The following is a 20,413-nucleotide window of genomic DNA, read 5'->3' as shown; positions in this document are numbered from 1 at the left end:
TTTAATTTGATTTGTTAGATACCAGTACAGGTGGCATACATCTCTATAAAGTCACATACATTTACGATGATATTTTTTGAATTGATGAAATAATTATTCTCTTTGTAGGAAGGTGCAGCACAGTTTTTCGTATTGTGAACCAAATGTCCATTAGCACTAATGAAAAAGTAGAAAACGGCCACAACTTTCGTTTCATATAAAGCTTTTTATTATCTAGACACAAGGAACATATAATTGCTGGGAGTTGTAATGGTTGTAGAAGTGCTTCCTGACTTAGAAGTCACGCATTACAACTTGTTTTGTAGTCGTTATATGTTGGTTAGGGAGGTTTATCGCTATCAAAATAGCTCGCGTTAACGAGCCACGGTAAATTAATTTAAGAGCCGTCCTGAAGTTAGAAATAAATGAAATGGATGAATGAATTCTGCCTCTTCTACCCATAAATTTTGTTTTAAAATACACGAATAATAATTAGTGAAATTTGTTTTACTCTACTACAAGGGGCCTCCAAAGAAATTAAAAAAAGATGGTATAATATCCTTCTTAATAAATGAGTTTACCAGGAGAAATTAAATGAAGGAGTACCTACTCACTCATTTAACCTACTTCTGGAAACTAAAAATGTGCGAGTATTACTTTTAATCCTCTTAGTAGCCTCCGTCCGTATGATCTCACAATTTAATTACCTATCCTTATGAACATGATACATATAATATGAACTTCGCCTTTCAAAGTTGTGTTTACTAAAACTATTATATTACCGCTAAAGACTAATAGTAATCATTTTTATTATAGGTATTAAGCAGCGCTTATAGATTTGTTTCTGACATCAGGAAGAATTGGAAAATGCGAAAGACTCTTAACAAACTGAAGAATAAAGAATCAGAAGAATTCGAAAATGAAGAATGTTAAGGATCTGACTTGTTTCACGAACCAAAGAATCCGAACAACTCATAGTGATACGTTTCTCCGAACTCAATCCTAATTTTTCGTTTTCCACGGATTATTTGGACTTATCGTGCCCTGTAAATTACTGAGACTTTCCTTTGAATTCTTATTCGAGTTCTGTTTGGTACTTTGGGTTCTTCAAGTGTCTTTTCTTCGAATCATCCGACTTTTCTAATTCTTCAGATTCATCCATAACATTCTTGAAATTCTTTGGATTTTTTTGTTTTTCCATAGGTACTTAATTTTTAGGCTTGCATGAGACCTCACAGTTGCGTATTTTTAAGTCATCCGATGGATATTTTAATTATCTATCCGAGGATGTTTTTATTTTTCCGGTAGGATGAAATAGGGAGCAGGAATTGCCGAAACTGTATTTTCCTATGTCCCGCCGTCAACTTTCCACCTTGCCACTTGGCAACTTAAATATAATCAAATTTCTGATAATAACAAACCCGCACGTTTGTAAGGGAGGTATTGCAGTGGGGTAAAAAATGACCCCCCCCCCCACTCCCTTTACGGAAATACACGTTTTGAAGCACAAGAAATCCGAATCAACCAAAATCTCGAAGATATCGATCGGTCTGTCTGTACTCTCAGAAAACTTTGGATGATAAAATGGCGACATGTGCTAAAATTTAGGTTTAGTTTCCCATACCTATGCTATATATCAACTTAAGTGCACCCACTGTACATACTATTATGACTAATACCAATACCCCTATTCAATGCTATTATGTTCTCAATTTATAATGGAATTAAGTCGAAAAATTTAGCGCGCTGTTACTGAAAAAAAAAGGATTGTCAATTATTATGTTTAGTTAGTTACTCATTTATTTTCACTTTGGATATTAATTTTCGATAATAATAATAAATTCGCTGATCTTGTGCGTTAAGATTAAAGTTCACTAAACTAAAGACATGTGAAGTTAACTAATAGCATTGAATATCCAGAGGAGTTGTATATTCAATGCTAATAGTGTGCAACCTCAACATACACAACACATACTTTCGTGGGTTAATATTCCGTCAGGACTCAGGAGAGATGAGATTCTAACAACAACCCAACTTACACATTTAAAACATGTTAGTGTTCAATTAAATTGTAGATTTGGGAATGCCAGAATGGAGATCCTTCCACATAAAACAAATGACCCCTTCACTACAGAGTAAACATACAGTAACAAAAATAGCAAAGTTTTCTATATTTTCCTCCGCTCCAGTGTCTTTTTCCATGCTTTAAAGCAGTAAGCAATGTATTCCCGTTAAAAATAACACATATGGCTTGTGCATATTCGCACCTTTTGATCCCTTTTTGCAAAATAAGTCCTTCTTTGGGTTTTTCAGATTCGTCAAATTCCTCCGCATCTTTGAGACTTCTTCAAATATTTTAGTCTTCAGACCCTTTCGTATATTAGACTGTTTCCAATTCATAGCCTGATTCATAGTGATCGTCGAATTCTACAGGTTTTTTAAACCCGTGAGCTCCTTTAGTTTAAATCGACGATTCTTGGGACGCTGCGGATTCACTAGGACCTAGGTTATCCGAATTTTTAACGTCATTTAGACTTTTGTAAGAACGATATTTTTTTATGGTGGTCCTTTATAATGAAAAAGTCGAGGAAAAAGTGAAATGTCAATGCACCCCTATTTGATAAATGTGGCAAGCTGCCTGGTCATTACCTCGTAGTTCTTCCCACTATTAACTTCTCTCACTCGAATTAGTTCAACTGTTGATTGTTAAAACTATTTATGTGCATAAGGTTATGCATATTCTGAAGATTCTTAAAAATCTTGCAGCACATAAGAATTAGGTACCTAATTAAAAATCCTAAAAATTGGTAAAAACTGATTACATATGGAGTGACGTGTCGCACTGACTAGGTACCTACTACAATAAATTTTTCCGTCTGCCTGCCTGTCCGTCCTTTAGCACGATATCTCGTAAACGAATGGACCGATTACGATGAAATTTTGCAAGTGGATCTTTTATCAAATTTGTAGATCGGAATTCGTGAATTGGCAATGTAGGTCAAAAAATAAAGAAAGCCCTTTTGACATCTCCGTTAGTTATGAACCGAACTGCATGAAATTCAATATGCGCAATGCCAAAAGTTGAGCCTAATCGATCAGCATTCCACAGCGCCCTCTTCGCATCTCGTTATAAACCGAATTGCTAACTTTCTTAGGAGCTTTCTTATTTATGAAGGTATTTAAATGAAATTTGATTCATAGCCATTTGGAATAAAAGAAAATTTAACGCCAGTTTCAAAATGTGGTTTTTCGCCTGCGCAGTGCCAACTTTCTTATTTACGGAGGGATTTAAATGAAATTTGCTCGGAAATTTGATACATAGCCACTTGATTTTAAAGCAAATTTAACGTCAATTTCAAAATTTGCATTTCCACATGCTATACCCGTAGGTACCCAGGAGCTCGTTTTCTATATTTATTTACCTACACGTTTATTAGAGATGACGGTTAATTTAAATCAAAAAATGAGGTAACAAATGCAGTAGATAAATCATGGCCAACCAATATTTTACCAACTTTTTGGATTTATTAACTTAACTTTTAAAAAAGGGCTTAAAGCACCGCTAATCTAATGCCGATTTTAATAATTATCTATCTGAGGGAGTTTTTATTTTTTCATTACGTCCAAATGGGGAGCAGGAATTGCCGAAAATGTATTTCCCCTGTTTTTTTCCTGTCCCGTCATCAACATTCAACTTGCCACACTGTATATATAATATACTATGCGATCAAAAATGAGTTGCTGTCGAGTCACCTTTGGGACTTTTGTTTACATGGGAAATCGTACTTAACTTGAACTTCCAAAGGCGACTCGAAAGCAACCCATTTTTGATCGCCCGTTATTACATTTTACTTAAAACAAGAAAATGGTTCCATCAGATAGGTACGGCCAAGCGACGGTCCCCTGCATATAACGATCTAGGTACTACCATTGAATAAAAAGTGTTTTTATTCAATGGTACTACCAAATTAATTATCTTAAGCAAATATTCCATTTTTCTTCTCCGCCCCCGCTTCGTTTGTAAAACGGAAACTTAATTATAAATTACACACGCAAACGAGCGTGTTTAGAAATTAGTTGGATACTTCACAGAGAGATAACTAAAAAAAAGGACAATAATAATGGTTATTGAATAAACAGCACGTGGAGATATTTAGATATATCGAAGAACGTTTAATTAAGTTTACAATGATCAAACTTGTGGCACATTAGCAACTAATTAAATAAACGATTGAGACTAGTAATCAGTATGTAGTAATTTCAAATTGCGACAATATTTAATTGCATAAGTTCAATATTGGGGGGTGGAATTCGTTTAACCGTAGGTGTTCCTTTAGGTTCTGATCGAAATGAAAAAAGACCAGTTTTAATGGTCAGTAGGGGTTGAGATCTCCTTCACTTCCTGCTCTACAGCATGAACTTGATCTTAAATTGCTTTTGTATTCGTTTTCGACCATTTCTTTTCTTTTGCATTTGTTCTGGACGCTTCACTAATTTCAGCGGTATTTGCGGTTGATCTCACTTCCATTTCCTTGAGTAATTGAAGTAATTTTTCTTTCATCTTTACGATTGTGGAGCTTGTCACTAGCATACATTTTTACACAACTGTATCAAAACATTAATTAACTAATGTAATTATATTTGCTTAAAAGAGACCCCTTCTCGTATCTATTTCTTATCTTTTGGCGTATGTAAATTGTTCCAGAGAGAGCTAAATTATACGGAACGAATCGTATCAAATTCGTACTATCGCGAAATTTAATTAATAGTTTACAATAGTGAACGGTCAAACATGATAGATAGGATTCAGCATCAATCACATTGTTTGGTAGACACTGTACAGTGTACAATTGTACCGTATATTTAATATACATAGTGGTACCTAGCGCGACGCAGTATAGGGATTTCAATGTTAATTTCTTTGTAGTCAATTACTAGCTCCCCTAATGATTTTAATCGCATCACAGTCGCATCTACTATTAAGTTATCGATCACGATGAGAGGTCGAGGAGGAGGACTATGGTTGCTAGAAATCAATTCCTTTCGTTGAGACCTTTCGTTAGAGTACCATGAAGGATAAAACTAGTTCCACTCCCCCTCCACCTCGTACTTTGATAAAAGGACAGAAAGAAGGGCAGTAGTTGGTAGAAAACGGTTCCTTTCGTTGAGACCTTTAATTAGAATGCAATGAGAGATAAAATAATTTTTAACCCCCCCCCCCCCCCCCCGCAAGGCCCCGTCGCTCACTGATCTTGAAAAAGAGTCGCACGGGAAAGTTATAGTTTGTACAAACCAATTTATTTCGATGAAACCTTTCATTAGAATACCATGAAGGGTATAACTAAAGTCACTAGATATAGAAAGTACCGCAATCATCCGCCATTTTTGGGCAAATTTGCTGCCAACTTAAAAAAATTGACAAATAAAATCTGAATAGCTGTAATTTTTTATAACCTAACTTCATAGTACTGTCATGTTTTATAAAAAATATATACAGATATCTCCAAACAGGTGGAACAATCCCTAACATTAAAGTTACTAGAATCTGGTAACTTCCGCCATTTTTGGGCAAAAATCATGCGTTCTCTCTCTAACACGCGAGCCCAATGGATTGCGGTACTTTCTATATTTAGTGACTTTAGGTATAACATGTGTTCCCCCCCCCCCCCCCCCATTTCCTAAAGTTTAACTTAGCATCATTAAAGGCATGCGTATGCAAAATCTGAGATCAATTGGTTATCGTATGTAAAAGCTATGGACGTTTTACTTTCAAACACAGCATCTCAGGAAATAATTCGTGGGGGGGGGGGCCTTTTAGACAGCGAAATATGGTGGCCGTCTGTCACACCTTCAAGGTATAGGCTACCTACTGTAGAAAATTCCAGGACCCTAGGACTATTCCCCTAGAAGTAGTTCGGTAGAAGTGGGTCCGGAAGGACGGACGGACGGACAAAACGCAAACAATAGCACATTTTTTTAATTCTTAAAAAATGCGTTAAAAATCATTGGGTGAAACCGGCATTATAGCTCAGTCGTATAGAGCGTTGAGGTATAAATCCGGAGGTCGGGTGTTCGAACCTGGTTTGAGGTGAATTTTTCATCTGTGGCAGAGATGGGAATTTCCTTAGATCAGTTTCGAGCATTCTGCCGGCTACTCCGAATTAGGTTTTCCTGCAGTTTTCCTAATTCGTAAGGTAAATACCGGAGTAGTATAGAACAACTTAAGACCTTCTGCAGGGGCACCTCTAAAAAAGCATTATGCGGGTCACTCTGTAATTGGGCGTAAGCCTGTTGAGGGCCTAGAACAAGAGGGACAATAAATAAATAAATAAATAAAAGATCCGGAGATCTTGCAGACCAGTCAAGTGTATAATTAGAACCTATGACTTTATTGGAAAAAGTGTGATTTAAAAATTGGCGCACATCGCGACTGCTGTGTGCAGGACATCCATCCATTTGGAACCAAATCTTTTGATTGTCCCTAGCAACTTCAGCCACCGCCGGCCCTATGTCCTCTTCCAATCACTGCAAGAAACGGTCTCCTGTTAAGTTTGCATTTATGAAAAACGGTCCTATAATGTGATGTGATGACCTAGCATTCCCGCGATTGTAGTCATGCGTTTGTATCTGATTTGAATAAATTTGTTGATTAAGAAACAATTTCTAGAGTACTGTGGCAGATGATTCGCCAGGAAGCTATGACTGAAACATTTGATGCAATGTAAATTTCCCTATGGCCCATTTTAAATAACTCAACGCCTTTACATTGTCGTATGGCCCATCTTAAAAAAAAACACCGTGTATAATGTGCCTATTATACCTATGGTTTGTTTGGTATAATGCAATATATTATTCCCTTAGGGAGTAATGACCAGGGATTAATAGCTCTACGTGTACTATAGTGTAAACGTCAAGCGCGTTGTGTAATTGTTTGTGTGTAATTTGGATTAATATGAATAAAATCTCAAGTTATTAAATTAGTCGTAGATAGAGTATATTACTCGCAATAATGGCTATTATACTATTGGAATTTTACTCCCTCGCCGCTGATGCGGCTCAGTTCGTAAATATTCCTCGAGAATAATAGCTATCATTATTGACTCGTGTCACTCGTGATATAATCTACTCTAAAAAAACGTATTTAGACTTTTGCTCTAAAATGATTAGGGGAGCAAGTAATTAACTATAAAGAAATTACCATTAAAATCCCTATGCTGCGTCGCGCTGGGCACCACCCTGTATATATAAAGACCAATCGCATACATGCTGAAAGATAAGCCTTATATACAGAAAACGTTACGGGAAAACAAATACCTAGTAGCCACCCCATTGAAAAGCTGACATTTTCTTCTATTCTGTTTACATACATTGCTTGAAATCCTGCAAAGTTTTATATTCAAAGATAAATTGCCAAGACATATACAGAAAGAAAGTGGTATTGATGTCGATGACGATTCTTAATAAATCGACGTTTTACAGTAGGTATTAAGTTCTGTCTGTAGTAGGTATAAAACCTGAAAAATAGGTTTGATAGGTACTTTTTGCACTTTGCATTTGCACTTAGGTACCTCACATGCGCTTCACCAATAATCAAGTTTAAGTTTTTTAGTTTTTACCTTTTGTATTACCTAGTTCTTAAGTTCAGCATGTAATGTGCATTTATTCGTTAAGTGCTCCATTGCAATTCGTTGTTTTTATCTGTTGTGGACCCAGTAGATACAGCTAGAATACTGGCACTAAAGGAGAAAGAATCTGCCGCCTGGTTACATTCATTACCGTCAACTACCATTGGCATACAAATGATTAATTCAACTTTCCTAACTTTCTCAACATGGACTAGGTTGTACGAAATTTATTTGTTATAGTTATTGTTTTCTTTGTTACACAATTTTAAATATTTCGTTTAATAAAAAAAAACTAACTATTTCAATGTTGATGATAAATTCATGTCTTTACAAAATTCGAACAATGTGAACTTAATCCATGGTATGTTCCTTTTTTGCGGTTTTTATAAAACTAAACGTGTTTCTCAGTTTATTACACTTGTGATGTATATGAACACTCAGTAAACTTTGCCGATTTAGTTCTTGCAGTAATTACAGACCTAATGCAATTAATACATTTCAGCGGTTGTGTCGTGTCAAAAATATAATCTGGGCGGTTACTAAGACGTTTCGTTAAACATTTTTTAAACTCGACCCATTTTACTAGTAATTTACAATAGGAGCTTCAGAAATGTTAGGGTAATTTCTGAACAGGTCTTTCTAATTACAGCTGATTCGCATATTCATGATAACGTGAAATCTCTGCAAAACGCACAGTAGCGAAGACTGGAGCTGGGATAATACGAGTCATATAAAGATTTGCTGAAGTATTAATCCCTGGAATAATCTGTATTTATGAAAAGATATACACCACTTGTGGTTCTACCTTTTCCGTACTCCCTTATCACCGCTGCGAAATTTGCTCTATATATACGTAGATCCGAGAGCCGCTGAGCAGTTGACGCATCGCGGCGCTCGGCGTCGGTCTGATATGACGTAACATGAACACCTTTGACGAACCTTTTTCAAAATTAAGTTTTGCGTGTTGAATAAATTAAGTTAAAATTTCATCTTGTGGAAGGTTCGCAAACAACATTTCGTGTTTTTCCCTGCTAAACGAATTTTTAAGATATTCTTATGCCGTGCCTTTCGTGTTGTTGGAAAATTGCAGAAGAGGATAAAGCGGATATTGCTGACGGTTCAAGTAGGTTAACTAAATTTGTTAAGCCCCTTTTGCTTATAAATTAAATTAGTCTTCAATGCTGATCGAGTTACTTGCAACTTTGTAAGTATTTAACGCGTTGACAACATGAACTATTTGATTAGGCTTCCTCTTCCAAGCTCTACACTAATTGTAATAGTCTCAGTAACCTTTTATATGTTTTCTGTAATCATAATTAATAATAATTATAGACTAATTTGTTTTTTTTCCCAAGATTGTAAGCAAATTCGTCTTGAAAAGAATGGTAGGCCTTTTGGATAGTTCGGCAAGGCAAACACCACATTTACAGAAATTATTCCTCGCCACATCTTAAAAGATTGCTGTAAGCTTTTCCCCCCAGAATCTTGTTCGCTAGAATGTATTTTGCTCCCCTGGGGAACTCACTGAAAAGATAATCTACACTAAAAAAGGTTCCTTTCTTGTATTCTTTTCTTTTATGAAAGTATTTCTCAATAAGTATTTTATAAGTATTTTACTATGCATTTTAACATCATTTACTTATTAAAAAAAGGATGTTATAAACATGTATTTGTACTTTCAGGGTGACATATTCTGCCTTCTTCACATCGTTTCGTAACCTCATCGAGCACACAATGTCGGGAATGTTATATTCTCCACCGTGCGTGATATGAATACCTACCGTACAAAAAATAAAAAGAAAGAAATTCAGAATTTCAGTTAGGAAAGGTACGCATGCAGTAGTGCATGTTTATTAATTATTTTTATTATTTTTTTATTAATTTTAGTTCTGAACTTGAAAGTCAAATGTTTCAAATTTCGAAATTGAAATTTGTAGGCGCCACCTCGAAAGGAGACATAAACGAAGTTAGGAAGAGCCTTAGTCATAGCTTTAACTTGAAGCCCTTGGAGCAAGAGTGTTGGATGCAGACAGAGACCTTATGTGGGTTGCAGCAAAATTTCCAACAAGTTGTGTAGTTTCAAGTTTCCAATTGAAAGTCTTAAAATTTGGAGATCGAAAGTATCTAGAAAATACCGCGATCTTGAAAGACAATTTCAAAGACGAAGTTTGAAAGATGACCTTTCAATTTGAATCTACAGTTTTAAAATTTGGATGGGGAGAGGTGCCCAAAAATTTTGTTTAGGATTCGAAATCGAAACTTGTAATTTTGAAATTTGGAACACCTTGGACTCTTCAAACTTGAAACCCTAAATTTAATTTTCAACAACAATTTCAAGCACAGGTCGTAAATACAACTTTTAAAGCTGAAGTTCTACTCCGAAAATCCAAATTTTTTAGCCGAAAGGATGGATAAGAAATAATTTCAGCGGAAACCGTGAATATAAAAATGTTAAGTTAAAATGCTGAATGGCCCTTAAAAATACTTCAAATGATTTTGAAATGAAATTTAGAACTTGATCTTTGAAGGCTTTAACAGTTTTAAATTTGCCGCGTGACTTACCCTATACAGAGAAACCAATCCTATAAGAAAATTTTTTTTCCGGGTCGATCTGAGACAATTTGTTTTTCGGGCCTCAAAAAAAGGCAGTGTATAACCTTCCCTTTTACCAAAAATCGACTAGATCAAAATTTCTCGGGAAAACACTTTTTCTTATTAATTTGGGTGCGTAGAATCCAAATCAATTCGTACTTTTTCAATCAGACTTCTCAATCAAAAGTTACAGACTAGAAACCAATTTCGAAAAAAAATTCAAAGAACTGTAACTTTTGAACTAGTAGCCCAATCTTGGAACTGTTTGATATAGTAAATGTTGATTTGAGGCGATACAATCCTGTAAAGTAAAAGGCCAAACCACGTTAATTCGCAAAACATACTTCGCATTGATAGGAAATACAAATAAGCTCAATGTATGAGTGACCTCCAGGTGCTAAAAGAAATTAATTTTGACAATTCAACTCATGTATAAAAAATCGCATAAGCCGCAGTGCAATTGTCACTTTGACAGCGGCAAAAGTTACCTGCATCTTTTCCAGCGACAAATGCACTAGTGGTTTTTTCACTATTCATTTTCGAACCAATTATCGCATTATCCTTTCCCATATGACTAGTTTGACGTCTGTCAATAATTGATTAGTTTCGTGAATTTCTTGTTCGTTAAATTGTCCTGCCGAATTACACTCGAGGTTTGTATTTAAACCGAGTAAATTTGGGTTGTTGCAACTCAAATCTGTATCCTTTTAGCAATTGAACTCGAAAAACTGTCAACCTAAAAATGCTCCACCTGCGGTGTCGCATCTTTATCAGTTGACAGTTTTTCTCGTCTAATTGCTAGGCAACAGATTTTCATTACCTAAACAACCCAAATTTACTCGGTAAAATACAAACCTCTTGTGCAATTATAAGTGAATAACTATTACCCAAAATCGTCCTGAAACCTTCATTTTCATGCCTACTTTCTGTCAAGAAATTTTAGTTTCCATGACAGAGGCAATGCAGACTACGTTTCCTACCGCTCGTCACTTTACTGGCCGCACCGTCACTTTATCGGCCGCATTTTTGACATTTCCAAACGTCTATAATGACTCCTGTCATCACTGACAGATTGACATTAATCAAAAGTTCTATATAAAAATTGAAATTTTATATTAAAATAGGATTTCGGGTAAAATTTAATACAAAACTGGACAGTAAAATGACACTACATGACTCGGAAATTAAAGTACTCGACCCCAAGGGGCCGAATACTTCAATGTTTCCTCACCAGTAATGTGTCATTTTCCTAACTTTTATGAAAATAGTTATTATGTACCTACTTCTATATTACTTTAAAAAAGTGCTTTTTCAGCTCGCTTTTCTGCCTTTTTCCACTTGTTTCTATTATGTCTATGGTTCATCTAAGCAAATAATTAATGAGTTTGTACCGCTTGACGATGCGCGTATGCCTTAATTACAGAATAACACACACACACACACACGCACCCTCTCTCCCTCCCTCCCACACACACTGACACACTTTTCCCCGTTTGAACGAAAAATAATGTTTTTAAAGTTTCAAACCATGGACTAATTGCACTATTAGTTTTTTTAGTCTATGTTCAAACTAAGTTCTCTATGACTCATCGCATACAAACCCCAATTACCGTGGCTTGACATATTGAAACTAAAATCGTTTAGTTTCTAGTGTCTAATCATTGATTATGGGTTATTAGAAGCCATTTATGTAGAAGACGGGGCTTTTAAATCGAGTTAAAAGGAATTTTAGGAATAAGTATGATGGCTCACACAACTTGTACTTACAACAGATCAAAATTTCAAGTTCAAAACGTGTCATAAACCTCAAAAGTATCAAAAGTACCAAATGCCTTAAAGATGTGAAAAATGTCTTAAGTCTCCACTATTTGAAAAGAGTAAAAATTCTCAAAACTCAACCGTTTTAAAGTGATCATGTCTCGGAACTCAGAAGTCTAAAATTTTCTGACATTTGCAAGACATTCCGCGATTTATAGTACAGTTATAGGTGAGAATGCTAACTTCAGTTTTCTTGTCATAAAAGTTTTAAATTACATCAACAGGTTATCAAAAAGCACTGAAGGGAACACAGTTTTAACAACATCATGAAGCCTATTTTGTCTCTAGATCGAAAGCGCAAAATTTAATGCAAATGTGAAAATACGCTTTTACAAGCTGACCGAAACACACGCCGGAGTCCGTACTTCTTGATTGAAGTTCGATATTTATTTACCACTGCAGCTCCAGCTAGAGTCCTGAATGAGTCTTGAAGCATTTAATAATTGATACTGTGTTCAAAGATGTATACGTCTCCGTCAAGACTTCCTTTTGCTTTTTTAATTAATGCACTTAATATTGTGTTTTGAACACCGTCCGGTTTCGTGTTATCGGGAAAATTCTCTACTCGATGAGATTAGGTGCCCACATTTGAGATTTCCGCAGCGCATCTTTTTTTCATGGGAGAGATTTTGCGACTTTTCCGTGCACAAAATTAACGGACGGACTCCTACATTCGTTCACAATCGAAATTGCCACGTCAAAGCTTAATACGGGAAATCTCCGAAGAGCTTTTTAGGGAAAAATTTTCAACCCCATTTCGATCCCTTGGGTTTTCCTCAATTCTAATAGCGAAGATTGAGTCGGTTCAGGAAGGCTTCGATACACAAATTAAGGAAAATTGTATACTTTCAAGGATAATTTCCGAACGGAAGCGATTGTTCACGATTGTCGGCAAACTTTGCGGGAATCGAGCTTTTCGCTCTTTCTCTGCTAACAATCCATTTTCCTCCTTTAGATCTAGGCTATTTTATTTAGTTTGGGGACTATCAATAACCTTAACTCCCGCCGTTTTTGTTTTACTTTTTTTCATGTTGGCGTTCAGATTTAGTTTTACCTTTATTTAATCGATATCCAATTTTTATCTGGAAAGTATTCGAAAGTGAATGGAATTTTTATAGGTCCAAAATGCCAAAATGTTCGGATTTTTTCAGTTTTTCGCTTGTGCCTGTGCCAGCTAATGAAATGCTGAATCGAACTTCTCTTGAACCACAAACCGCCAATGTTTCAGGCAGACCAATCCGAGTCAAACGCCTGCCAGCATATACCTTCAGGATTATACTCGTTATACTGATTCTTAATTAAATGGGTTCACATGAAAAATTCCAAAATACTTTATTAAAGCAATTGGAATCGCTTATTTAATACACAACAAGCACGAAATGAAACATTTTTGAAAAGCTGTCGAGAAATTCTAGAAATGCACAAATACACTACAAACCATTCACATTAGAATGCGAGTTGGAGTTTTTTGAAATTTTGCTAAAAATCTCAGTTTTTGGAGTCATCTTGTTAGAAATTCTTTTATGTCAACTATGTACATTAGTACAAATCTTCCCGGGAGTATAAAATTACTTTGTTAAAAATTCAGACAAGATTTTTTCGGAAACGTTGACAATATTCGTTAAAATTCTTGAAGATCCTATAGATAATACGAATTTCTTTGATTTGAAAAATGTTTGAGAACGGTTATTTGTAATAATCCTTCTAGATATATTGAACAATTTTTTAGGACCAGTTATTTTCAAAAATCGGTGTTTTACTAGAATTTTTTGTAAATTTTTAGCAGTTTTACTTGACACCTTTTTGCAAATGTAAAATTTTTTTTGGCAGTCTTCCGGGTTTGTTTTAGAGATCTTATAAATCTCGCTAAACACTATCTAAAAAGTTGCATAAAAAGATTTGAGGAATCTTCTTCTTAAGATCTTTTAATTTCGAATATGAGAATATTTCAATTCTTAAATACTGGAGACAACGAGAAAACGAGGTTATTGCTGTTAGTTTACGCGACGGTCGAAAAGCGTATAAGAATGTAAATGTAAACGCACCAATAAGATACGACGCAAGGAACTTGACGCACGTATCGATCGGTACGTGAAATAGCGGAGTACGACATCAACGAAAACAGAACTTTAAAAAAAGCTAAAGCTTCGAGTTATACTTAAAAAACGGTTGCAGCCGACCGATTGACTGAACAGCCAAAGTGAATATATAAGCGTTACATTTTTTTCAAAATCCCACTAAAAAGTTTTGTTGAAACTCGAATTAAAAAATGAAGCACTGTAGTACAGCGAGGCTTTTTGTTAAGGTTCTCTTCCTATTATAAGTTTCTACCTCGGTTTCTACGGGTAAACAGGCTTTGTAAGCTTTTATTTTTTTCAGGGATTTTTTAAAATTTTGTGTTACATATTGTGTTTTGGAATAAATTGAAACATTTGGTATAATTAATGTTGAAACATCCTTAAATAGGATTTATCAATTCGTTTCAATGAGTAGTATTTTTATAATGTTACGGTTACTTATAACCATCTATAACTCCTATAATGCGAGTAGGTGTAGTTTAATGCATATTAATTTCTATATAGGTACCGTTTATCGTCGCTTACGAGATATTGAGAGTAAATGATTGAGTTTGCAGCATGTAATGATTGATTATGAGTCATTTTGAAATTAGTCATGTATAAGAAGATGGGTCTTATAGCTTATATAACCGCGTTATAACCGTTTCAAAAGTTACATATCCCACAAGTTTCAAATAACTAAAACCTTCTGAAATAACTAGTTTTCTGCTTATACCGCATCCTCGTTAGGGGAAGTTCTCAGAGGACTCATCAACAGTCCCAATGTTGCAACGAGAGTAGGTATCAAGAGTTTTTTCCTTTGAAATCTTAAACTCTGAACTGACATTACAATTTAAAAAGTCTCATTATGTCAAGGCTAAAGGTTTAGAATACTGAAAAATCTCTCTGTGGTGTTAACGTACTTTCGTGCTTTGCTTTAGAAGTTGAATAAATAACTTCGTTGCAGGAAACCCCCGAAACAAACATGCACTACAACCGGGCCACTCACTCATGGACTGGATCCGACTGGGATCGTCGGGAAAGGACCTCACTGGATTTGGAGCTCGAGCAGGACAACTATCGGTGAGCGCTAAACAGTTCGATTCGAAAATGTAACGGAAATTTTAGGTTACACCCCACCAGTTGGCTCAACATAATCAACTGGACGATGCATGGCTAGCAATACGAGGAAAAGTTTATAACGTCACCCATTACTTACCATTTCACCCCGGTGGAGCAGAGGAGTTACAGAGAGGAATTGGAAAAGATGCCACTACACTTTTTGATGAGGTATCAGTCACACTTTAGATAAAACCTTTGTAAAATCGTTTCTTTTAGGTACATGCCTGGGTGAATTACGAATCCCTTTTACAAAAATGCTATTTAGGAAGGTTGGTATCGGTGGATCCTGAAGTGGATACTCATCAATTGTTATTTGGAAGCCAAGAGTCGCCCAACAAGAAAAAAAACATTCCCTCCAAAGTGATACTTCCAAACAAAGTTACGCCGATAAACATTGAAGAAACCACCCAAGAATTAAACCCATGCCCAAAATTCGATTGGGTCCAAAAAACCGATTATATTACGTTGATATTTTACACGGGTCCGCTATCTAATGCCAAAATTGAGATACAATCCTCAAACTCTACGAATGATTTGAATGTTTGTTTAACTTACGATGGGCAAGTATTCGCTAATGAAATTAGATTTACTAAGGAAATTAAATGGCCTGGCCAGATAAAGCTCAATTATGAAACGGGTAAAGTCGAAATGCAACTTAAAAAGTTGCAAAGTGGCATTTGGGACACTTACGGGACACTAAGACAGACGACTGAAGTGGCCTCTATTAAAGTGACAGACAAAAGATGTAGATACAGAATTGTAAATAAAATAGAAGTTAATTACAACACATCTTTTCTTGAATTGGAAAGATGTGATGATACTAAATTAACCGTACCTATTGGTAGGCATGTAAGGGTGTTCTTGACCGTGCAAGGTACGTGTTCTTGGCAATGAAGTGCGCGTAAAAGAAATTTGTTTCAGATCAAGATATCTCTCGCAGCTACACGCCAATTCCAAACAATGTTCTTGTTAAGTTTAACTCGCAAAGTTTGAGCGTCGATAAACTGTGTTTAATGGTAAAGTCCTATTCTAACGGAATTTTGAGTAACTATATCTGCGGGAGAAAAAAGGGCGATGTACTAGAAATTTCGGATTCGCTAGGATCTTTTTCTCTTAAAAGTTTAGACAATCGAGAAACGTTTCTACTGCTTGCTGCAGGCACTGGAATCACGCCTATTTTGAAGGTTCTCTTATTTCTGTTGGAGAGGAGAATACGTAGATGGTAAGTCACGCAAAGCATATTCCGAATGTTTAAGAAAGGATCCAAAGCAACCATGCAATACCAAAATAACTTCCGGTTAAATTTTGAAGGGCCATTTGCTACTGTGCGCTTACCTTTCGGTTTATTTTTAGGGTGTACACGTGTACGCTTGTTATTTTTTTTGGATAGCCTTGGTTGAAAAGAACATTTTATCGGAAAAGAAAAATTGATTATCAAGAACGGAAGACGGTAAGTTTTCCAGAAATCGAGGAAACTCGTTTTACCATCTTTCCAGCGAGGTTGTGTTTTTGATAGAATTGCTAGGTGGTTATACAATTGCTGAAATATGAGCCAGGTTCTGCGAAATTAAAATGTCAAACTAGTTATAAATGATACAAGTCCGATGTGAACATCATAATGAGACGCGTGTAAAAAGCACGAATTCTTTCTATTCTTCCTCTTCTTTTCAAACAATTTAACGTATACAGAGTTAGGTGTTTTTAAGTGGACCATTAGAAGTACCTATCTCAGGAACGGTTTGAAATTTCAATTCTATCCTTACAATGGAGGGTTTGTGAGAATGTCAGCGGAGGTATGGTAAAACCTGAGCTGCCTGCGGAAAACACAGCTGACGTGGCAGCGTGGATACGTAATGACCAAAAAGCTCGGTCGGATAGTATTTTGTGTGTCAACACGAGCAAACTCAATCAGGTAAGGAATTGCCTTAGATAGCGTGAAATGTGGACACGTTTGGAAGAAATGTATCAGTCAAAAGCTCCTGCATGAAAGGCTTCCTTGTTGAAAAAGTTGACAAAATGTCAGATCAGAACGACGTGCTTACACATCTCAATAATTTCTTATATTTAAAGCTTACTGGAAAGATTCAGGATGACGAAATGTAATCCAGTGAATCTTGGATTACAGTTAAAAAGAAAAATTAATTTCAATCTGATGAAGACCTGAAGGTTCTGTATTGTGAGTTAGTTGGAGCTCTTACCTAGGTACTTGGTTTGTTTCTACATACATTCGCTAATGTTACTTTACTTGAATTCTTCTTCTTATTCATCATTTCGTCTCGTTTTATTCCACTCGTTGGGTTGTGAAATCACCCAACCCTAATAATTTATTTCTGCAGTTCTCTGGTTTTTTTCTTATCTCCCTATTTGTTTTCCATACTTCTGATATATATGACAAGCATTCTATGTTCATTATCTCCATCCTAACTGTCTACGCCTTGCTTCCTTTTCTGGGTTATCCTGCGCTCTGTTGCTAGCCCCTTTCACTGTTTCCCACAAATCGGTTCTGTTTTCCATATTTATACCTTAATTTCCATAATTTTGTCCATCATTATCTTAGATCAATTTTGCTTTCCTCTCATTGTCATAATTATATTCGCTAAATTGCTAGTCTCTCTGGCTCTGACCCGAAAATGATATCGTTTAGTCTTTAATTACATTTTTCTGCCTAACACAGGCATTCCAATTGTACTTTTTTCTAGCAATTCTAGTTACTATCATTCCGTAATGTGAGAGTGTAGAATATTTGCAGTGAATATTGTTTTTAAGAGATCCCTTTAGACCCTTTACTTGGAATTTTAAACTACTAGTGTACAATTCTAACTTTTTTCCTAGAATTTGTAACGATTCTCTCGACCCATTAAAGTTTATCCTGGAAATTGTAGATTTTTCCCGGCCATGAGGACGTAAGAGGGTCAGTTAATATCCTTTTAAGGGATTACAACTTTTTCGCACAACTCTAAATTGCTTGCTTACAAGTTTCCCTTCATTTAGAATCTTTTGGTGTAGTTGAAGTTTTTTCTTACAATTCCTTGTTCCTTATTATTCCTTGCTATGAAAATGTAGAAAGACCGCAGTGAATACATTGTCAAGTTTTTTTCCTGAAAATCGTATCTTTTCTCGTATAATCGAAATTTTCACTTTCTGAGGTGTTGCAACCTTTTCCTTACTTTCTTGACTAATAGGTAGCTTACAATTTAACATTTTTCAAATAGTGAATTTTTCTTCTTCCATTTATAAAGATATCGTTTAATATGAAACCGTAGAAGTCATTTTCAAACGAAATGTTTTCTTGCACACCACTAAAGTAGTTTGGACGAAAGCGAAAGCTTAAATAAAATGAATAAATCTAAAACCAACAATCTGTACTTTTTACTACCCACACTTTAGTACGGGAGGTATTGCGTTGGGGTAAAAAATGACCCTCCACTGTTTAGACGGAAATACCCACACGTGTTGTTGAAGCAACAGGAATCCGAATCAAACAAAATTTCGATGATGTCTGTCTGTCGGGTCGGGTCTGTCTGTCTGTTGGTCCGTCTGTACTCGCATATTCTTAGGCATAAAATGGCAGAATCGCGCATGCGCAGGTGGGCGGGTGGTATTTGTGCTAGCCACAGTTAATTTTTTTGAAAACATTCAAATTTTTGGTAAACAGTTTGAAATTTTCCTTTATTTTGTAATTAACGTAGGTATGAAACGTAGGTAGAAACAAATTGCTAACTCTGTACCCAGTGTACAATATATAGGTTGCTATGTTTTGTCTATCAAAAGGAATTAATTTCTACCAACCATAGCTCTTCTCCTTGACCTCTTGATGTGATCGGGTATATTCCCTTATACTTCAAGAACGGATTGTCGGAAGACAGTACTCACAAAGGGCGATTGAGACGTCTGAAAGAAATATATCCATTGGTGATGTCAAAACAAAAGCTGTTTCGGTTAAAAAAATGCGGTTTATCTGCACAAGAGTTTCCCGTACGATATTAGGAATAATAATTCGCCTTTGAATAACTCCCCTTCATTTTGTTACAGCAAAAATGTGACACTTTTATTCTTCAACAAGACAGAAAAGGATATATTACTGAAAGATCAGTTAGAAACCCTTCACAATGAAGATAGTAGGTAAGTATACCCCATGAAAGCTAAATAAAAAATGTGATGGCGATGGGCGCGTTCCGATTGAATTTGTTTTGTGTCTGCAGGTTTCGAGTGGAACACATTCTTTCACAAGCAGACTCAAACTGGACAGGACACAAAGGGAAAATCAGTAATAACCTTCTTCGCGATAGTATTGACAAACATTTATTAAATACTGTGTATAAAGAAAGTGATATTTTTGCATGTATTTGTGGACCAACACAATTTTCGCACTTAGCGCAATCACTGCTCACTAGTACAGGTTTTAATCGTGAACAAATGCACGTGTTTTTAGGATAGCAGGAAACGGTTGTTGCACATATTGTGATTAATTTAGCAATGTTAGAGAAATTCTTGCGCCAATTCTTGCTACGGGTGTTATGATTAGGGATTTTTGGATCAACTAGGGACTTACCAGCGGTGGAATTGGTTTGTGAATCAATCGAACCGCCGCGCCGGACTCGACCCGTGGATTATACTCATTAAAAATGCATCTACAGATAGAGCTTTCGCAGCATCCACATTCAACATTTCGAAATAACCTTTGTCCTCCCTTTTTCTCGACATTTTGCTAAAACATCAGCTCAAATATGGTACAAGTTGGCTGTTCCGGCATTTGTAGGTCGAATTTTTATCATACATTTTCGCATTACCTACTTGCGATGTAAATTAGGCAGAAAAATGTGATTTTACACAATTGCAATAAAATGGACAAGAATCGCTTTTAATCTTTACAGTGCGTTTGATGGTTCTTCTATTGCCATGTACATAACTAGCAGCTGTCGTGTAGATGTACTAAAATTTATGTAAGTAAATGATTTTCACTGCTATTACGTAAAGCACGGTGCATCAGTGTAATCTCGTAGGAGTCTTTAGGAGGTTCTAAAATTGTGATTGTCAATGGAAGCAATTTTTTAAGTATGCATACTTTAATGTGGCACAAGAACCAACTATTGCTTTTATTGTTATAAATATTAATATGTAACATTTTGAAAATCTATCGTATTCTTAATATGAGGAAATGTCTATTTTGTAATAGAACTATCTTGGTCAATAAAGCGAAATGTGGTTTTATAAGTTTTC

The 20,413-nt window shown here is 35.7% G+C and overlaps 1 protein-coding gene across 5 annotated transcripts in view; it reads left to right on the top strand.

Annotated features, from left to right (window-relative positions):
- LOC116178881 (cytochrome b5 reductase 4) overlaps window positions 1–20,413 on the top strand; it is a 23,942-nt gene extending 3,529 nt beyond the window's left edge. The window contains exons 2-8 of one of the 5 annotated variants that reach the window (XR_004146909.1): window positions 15,039–15,154; window positions 15,200–15,361; window positions 15,410–16,067; window positions 16,115–16,415; window positions 16,547–17,105; window positions 19,226–19,315; window positions 19,396–19,415. Coding sequence is in view for 4 of the 5 variants with exons in the window: in XM_031498533.1 (XP_031354393.1) it covers window positions 8,661–8,727; window positions 15,039–15,154; window positions 15,200–15,361; window positions 15,410–16,067; window positions 16,115–16,415; window positions 19,226–19,315; window positions 19,396–19,630 (1,629 nt within the window). In the remaining variant the exon portion in view is untranslated. Of the gene's footprint in view, window positions 1–8,504; window positions 8,728–9,286; window positions 9,433–14,970; window positions 14,991–15,038; window positions 15,155–15,199; window positions 15,362–15,409; window positions 16,068–16,114; window positions 16,416–16,546; window positions 17,106–19,225; window positions 19,316–19,395 lie in introns of those variants that run through there. The other 4 variants (XM_031498542.1, XM_031498533.1, XM_031498550.1 and 1 more) reach the window with 4 other exon arrangements.

This window comes from Photinus pyralis, unplaced genomic scaffold (genome assembly GCF_008802855.1).
Source record: "Photinus pyralis isolate 1611_PpyrPB1 unplaced genomic scaffold, Ppyr1.3 Ppyr1.4_LG1, whole genome shotgun sequence".
In the NCBI taxonomy this organism is placed as follows: domain Eukaryota; kingdom Metazoa; phylum Arthropoda; class Insecta; order Coleoptera; family Lampyridae; genus Photinus; species Photinus pyralis.
Note: the sequence above shows the minus strand (reverse complement) of the source record. Positions and strands in the feature narration are given on the sequence as shown.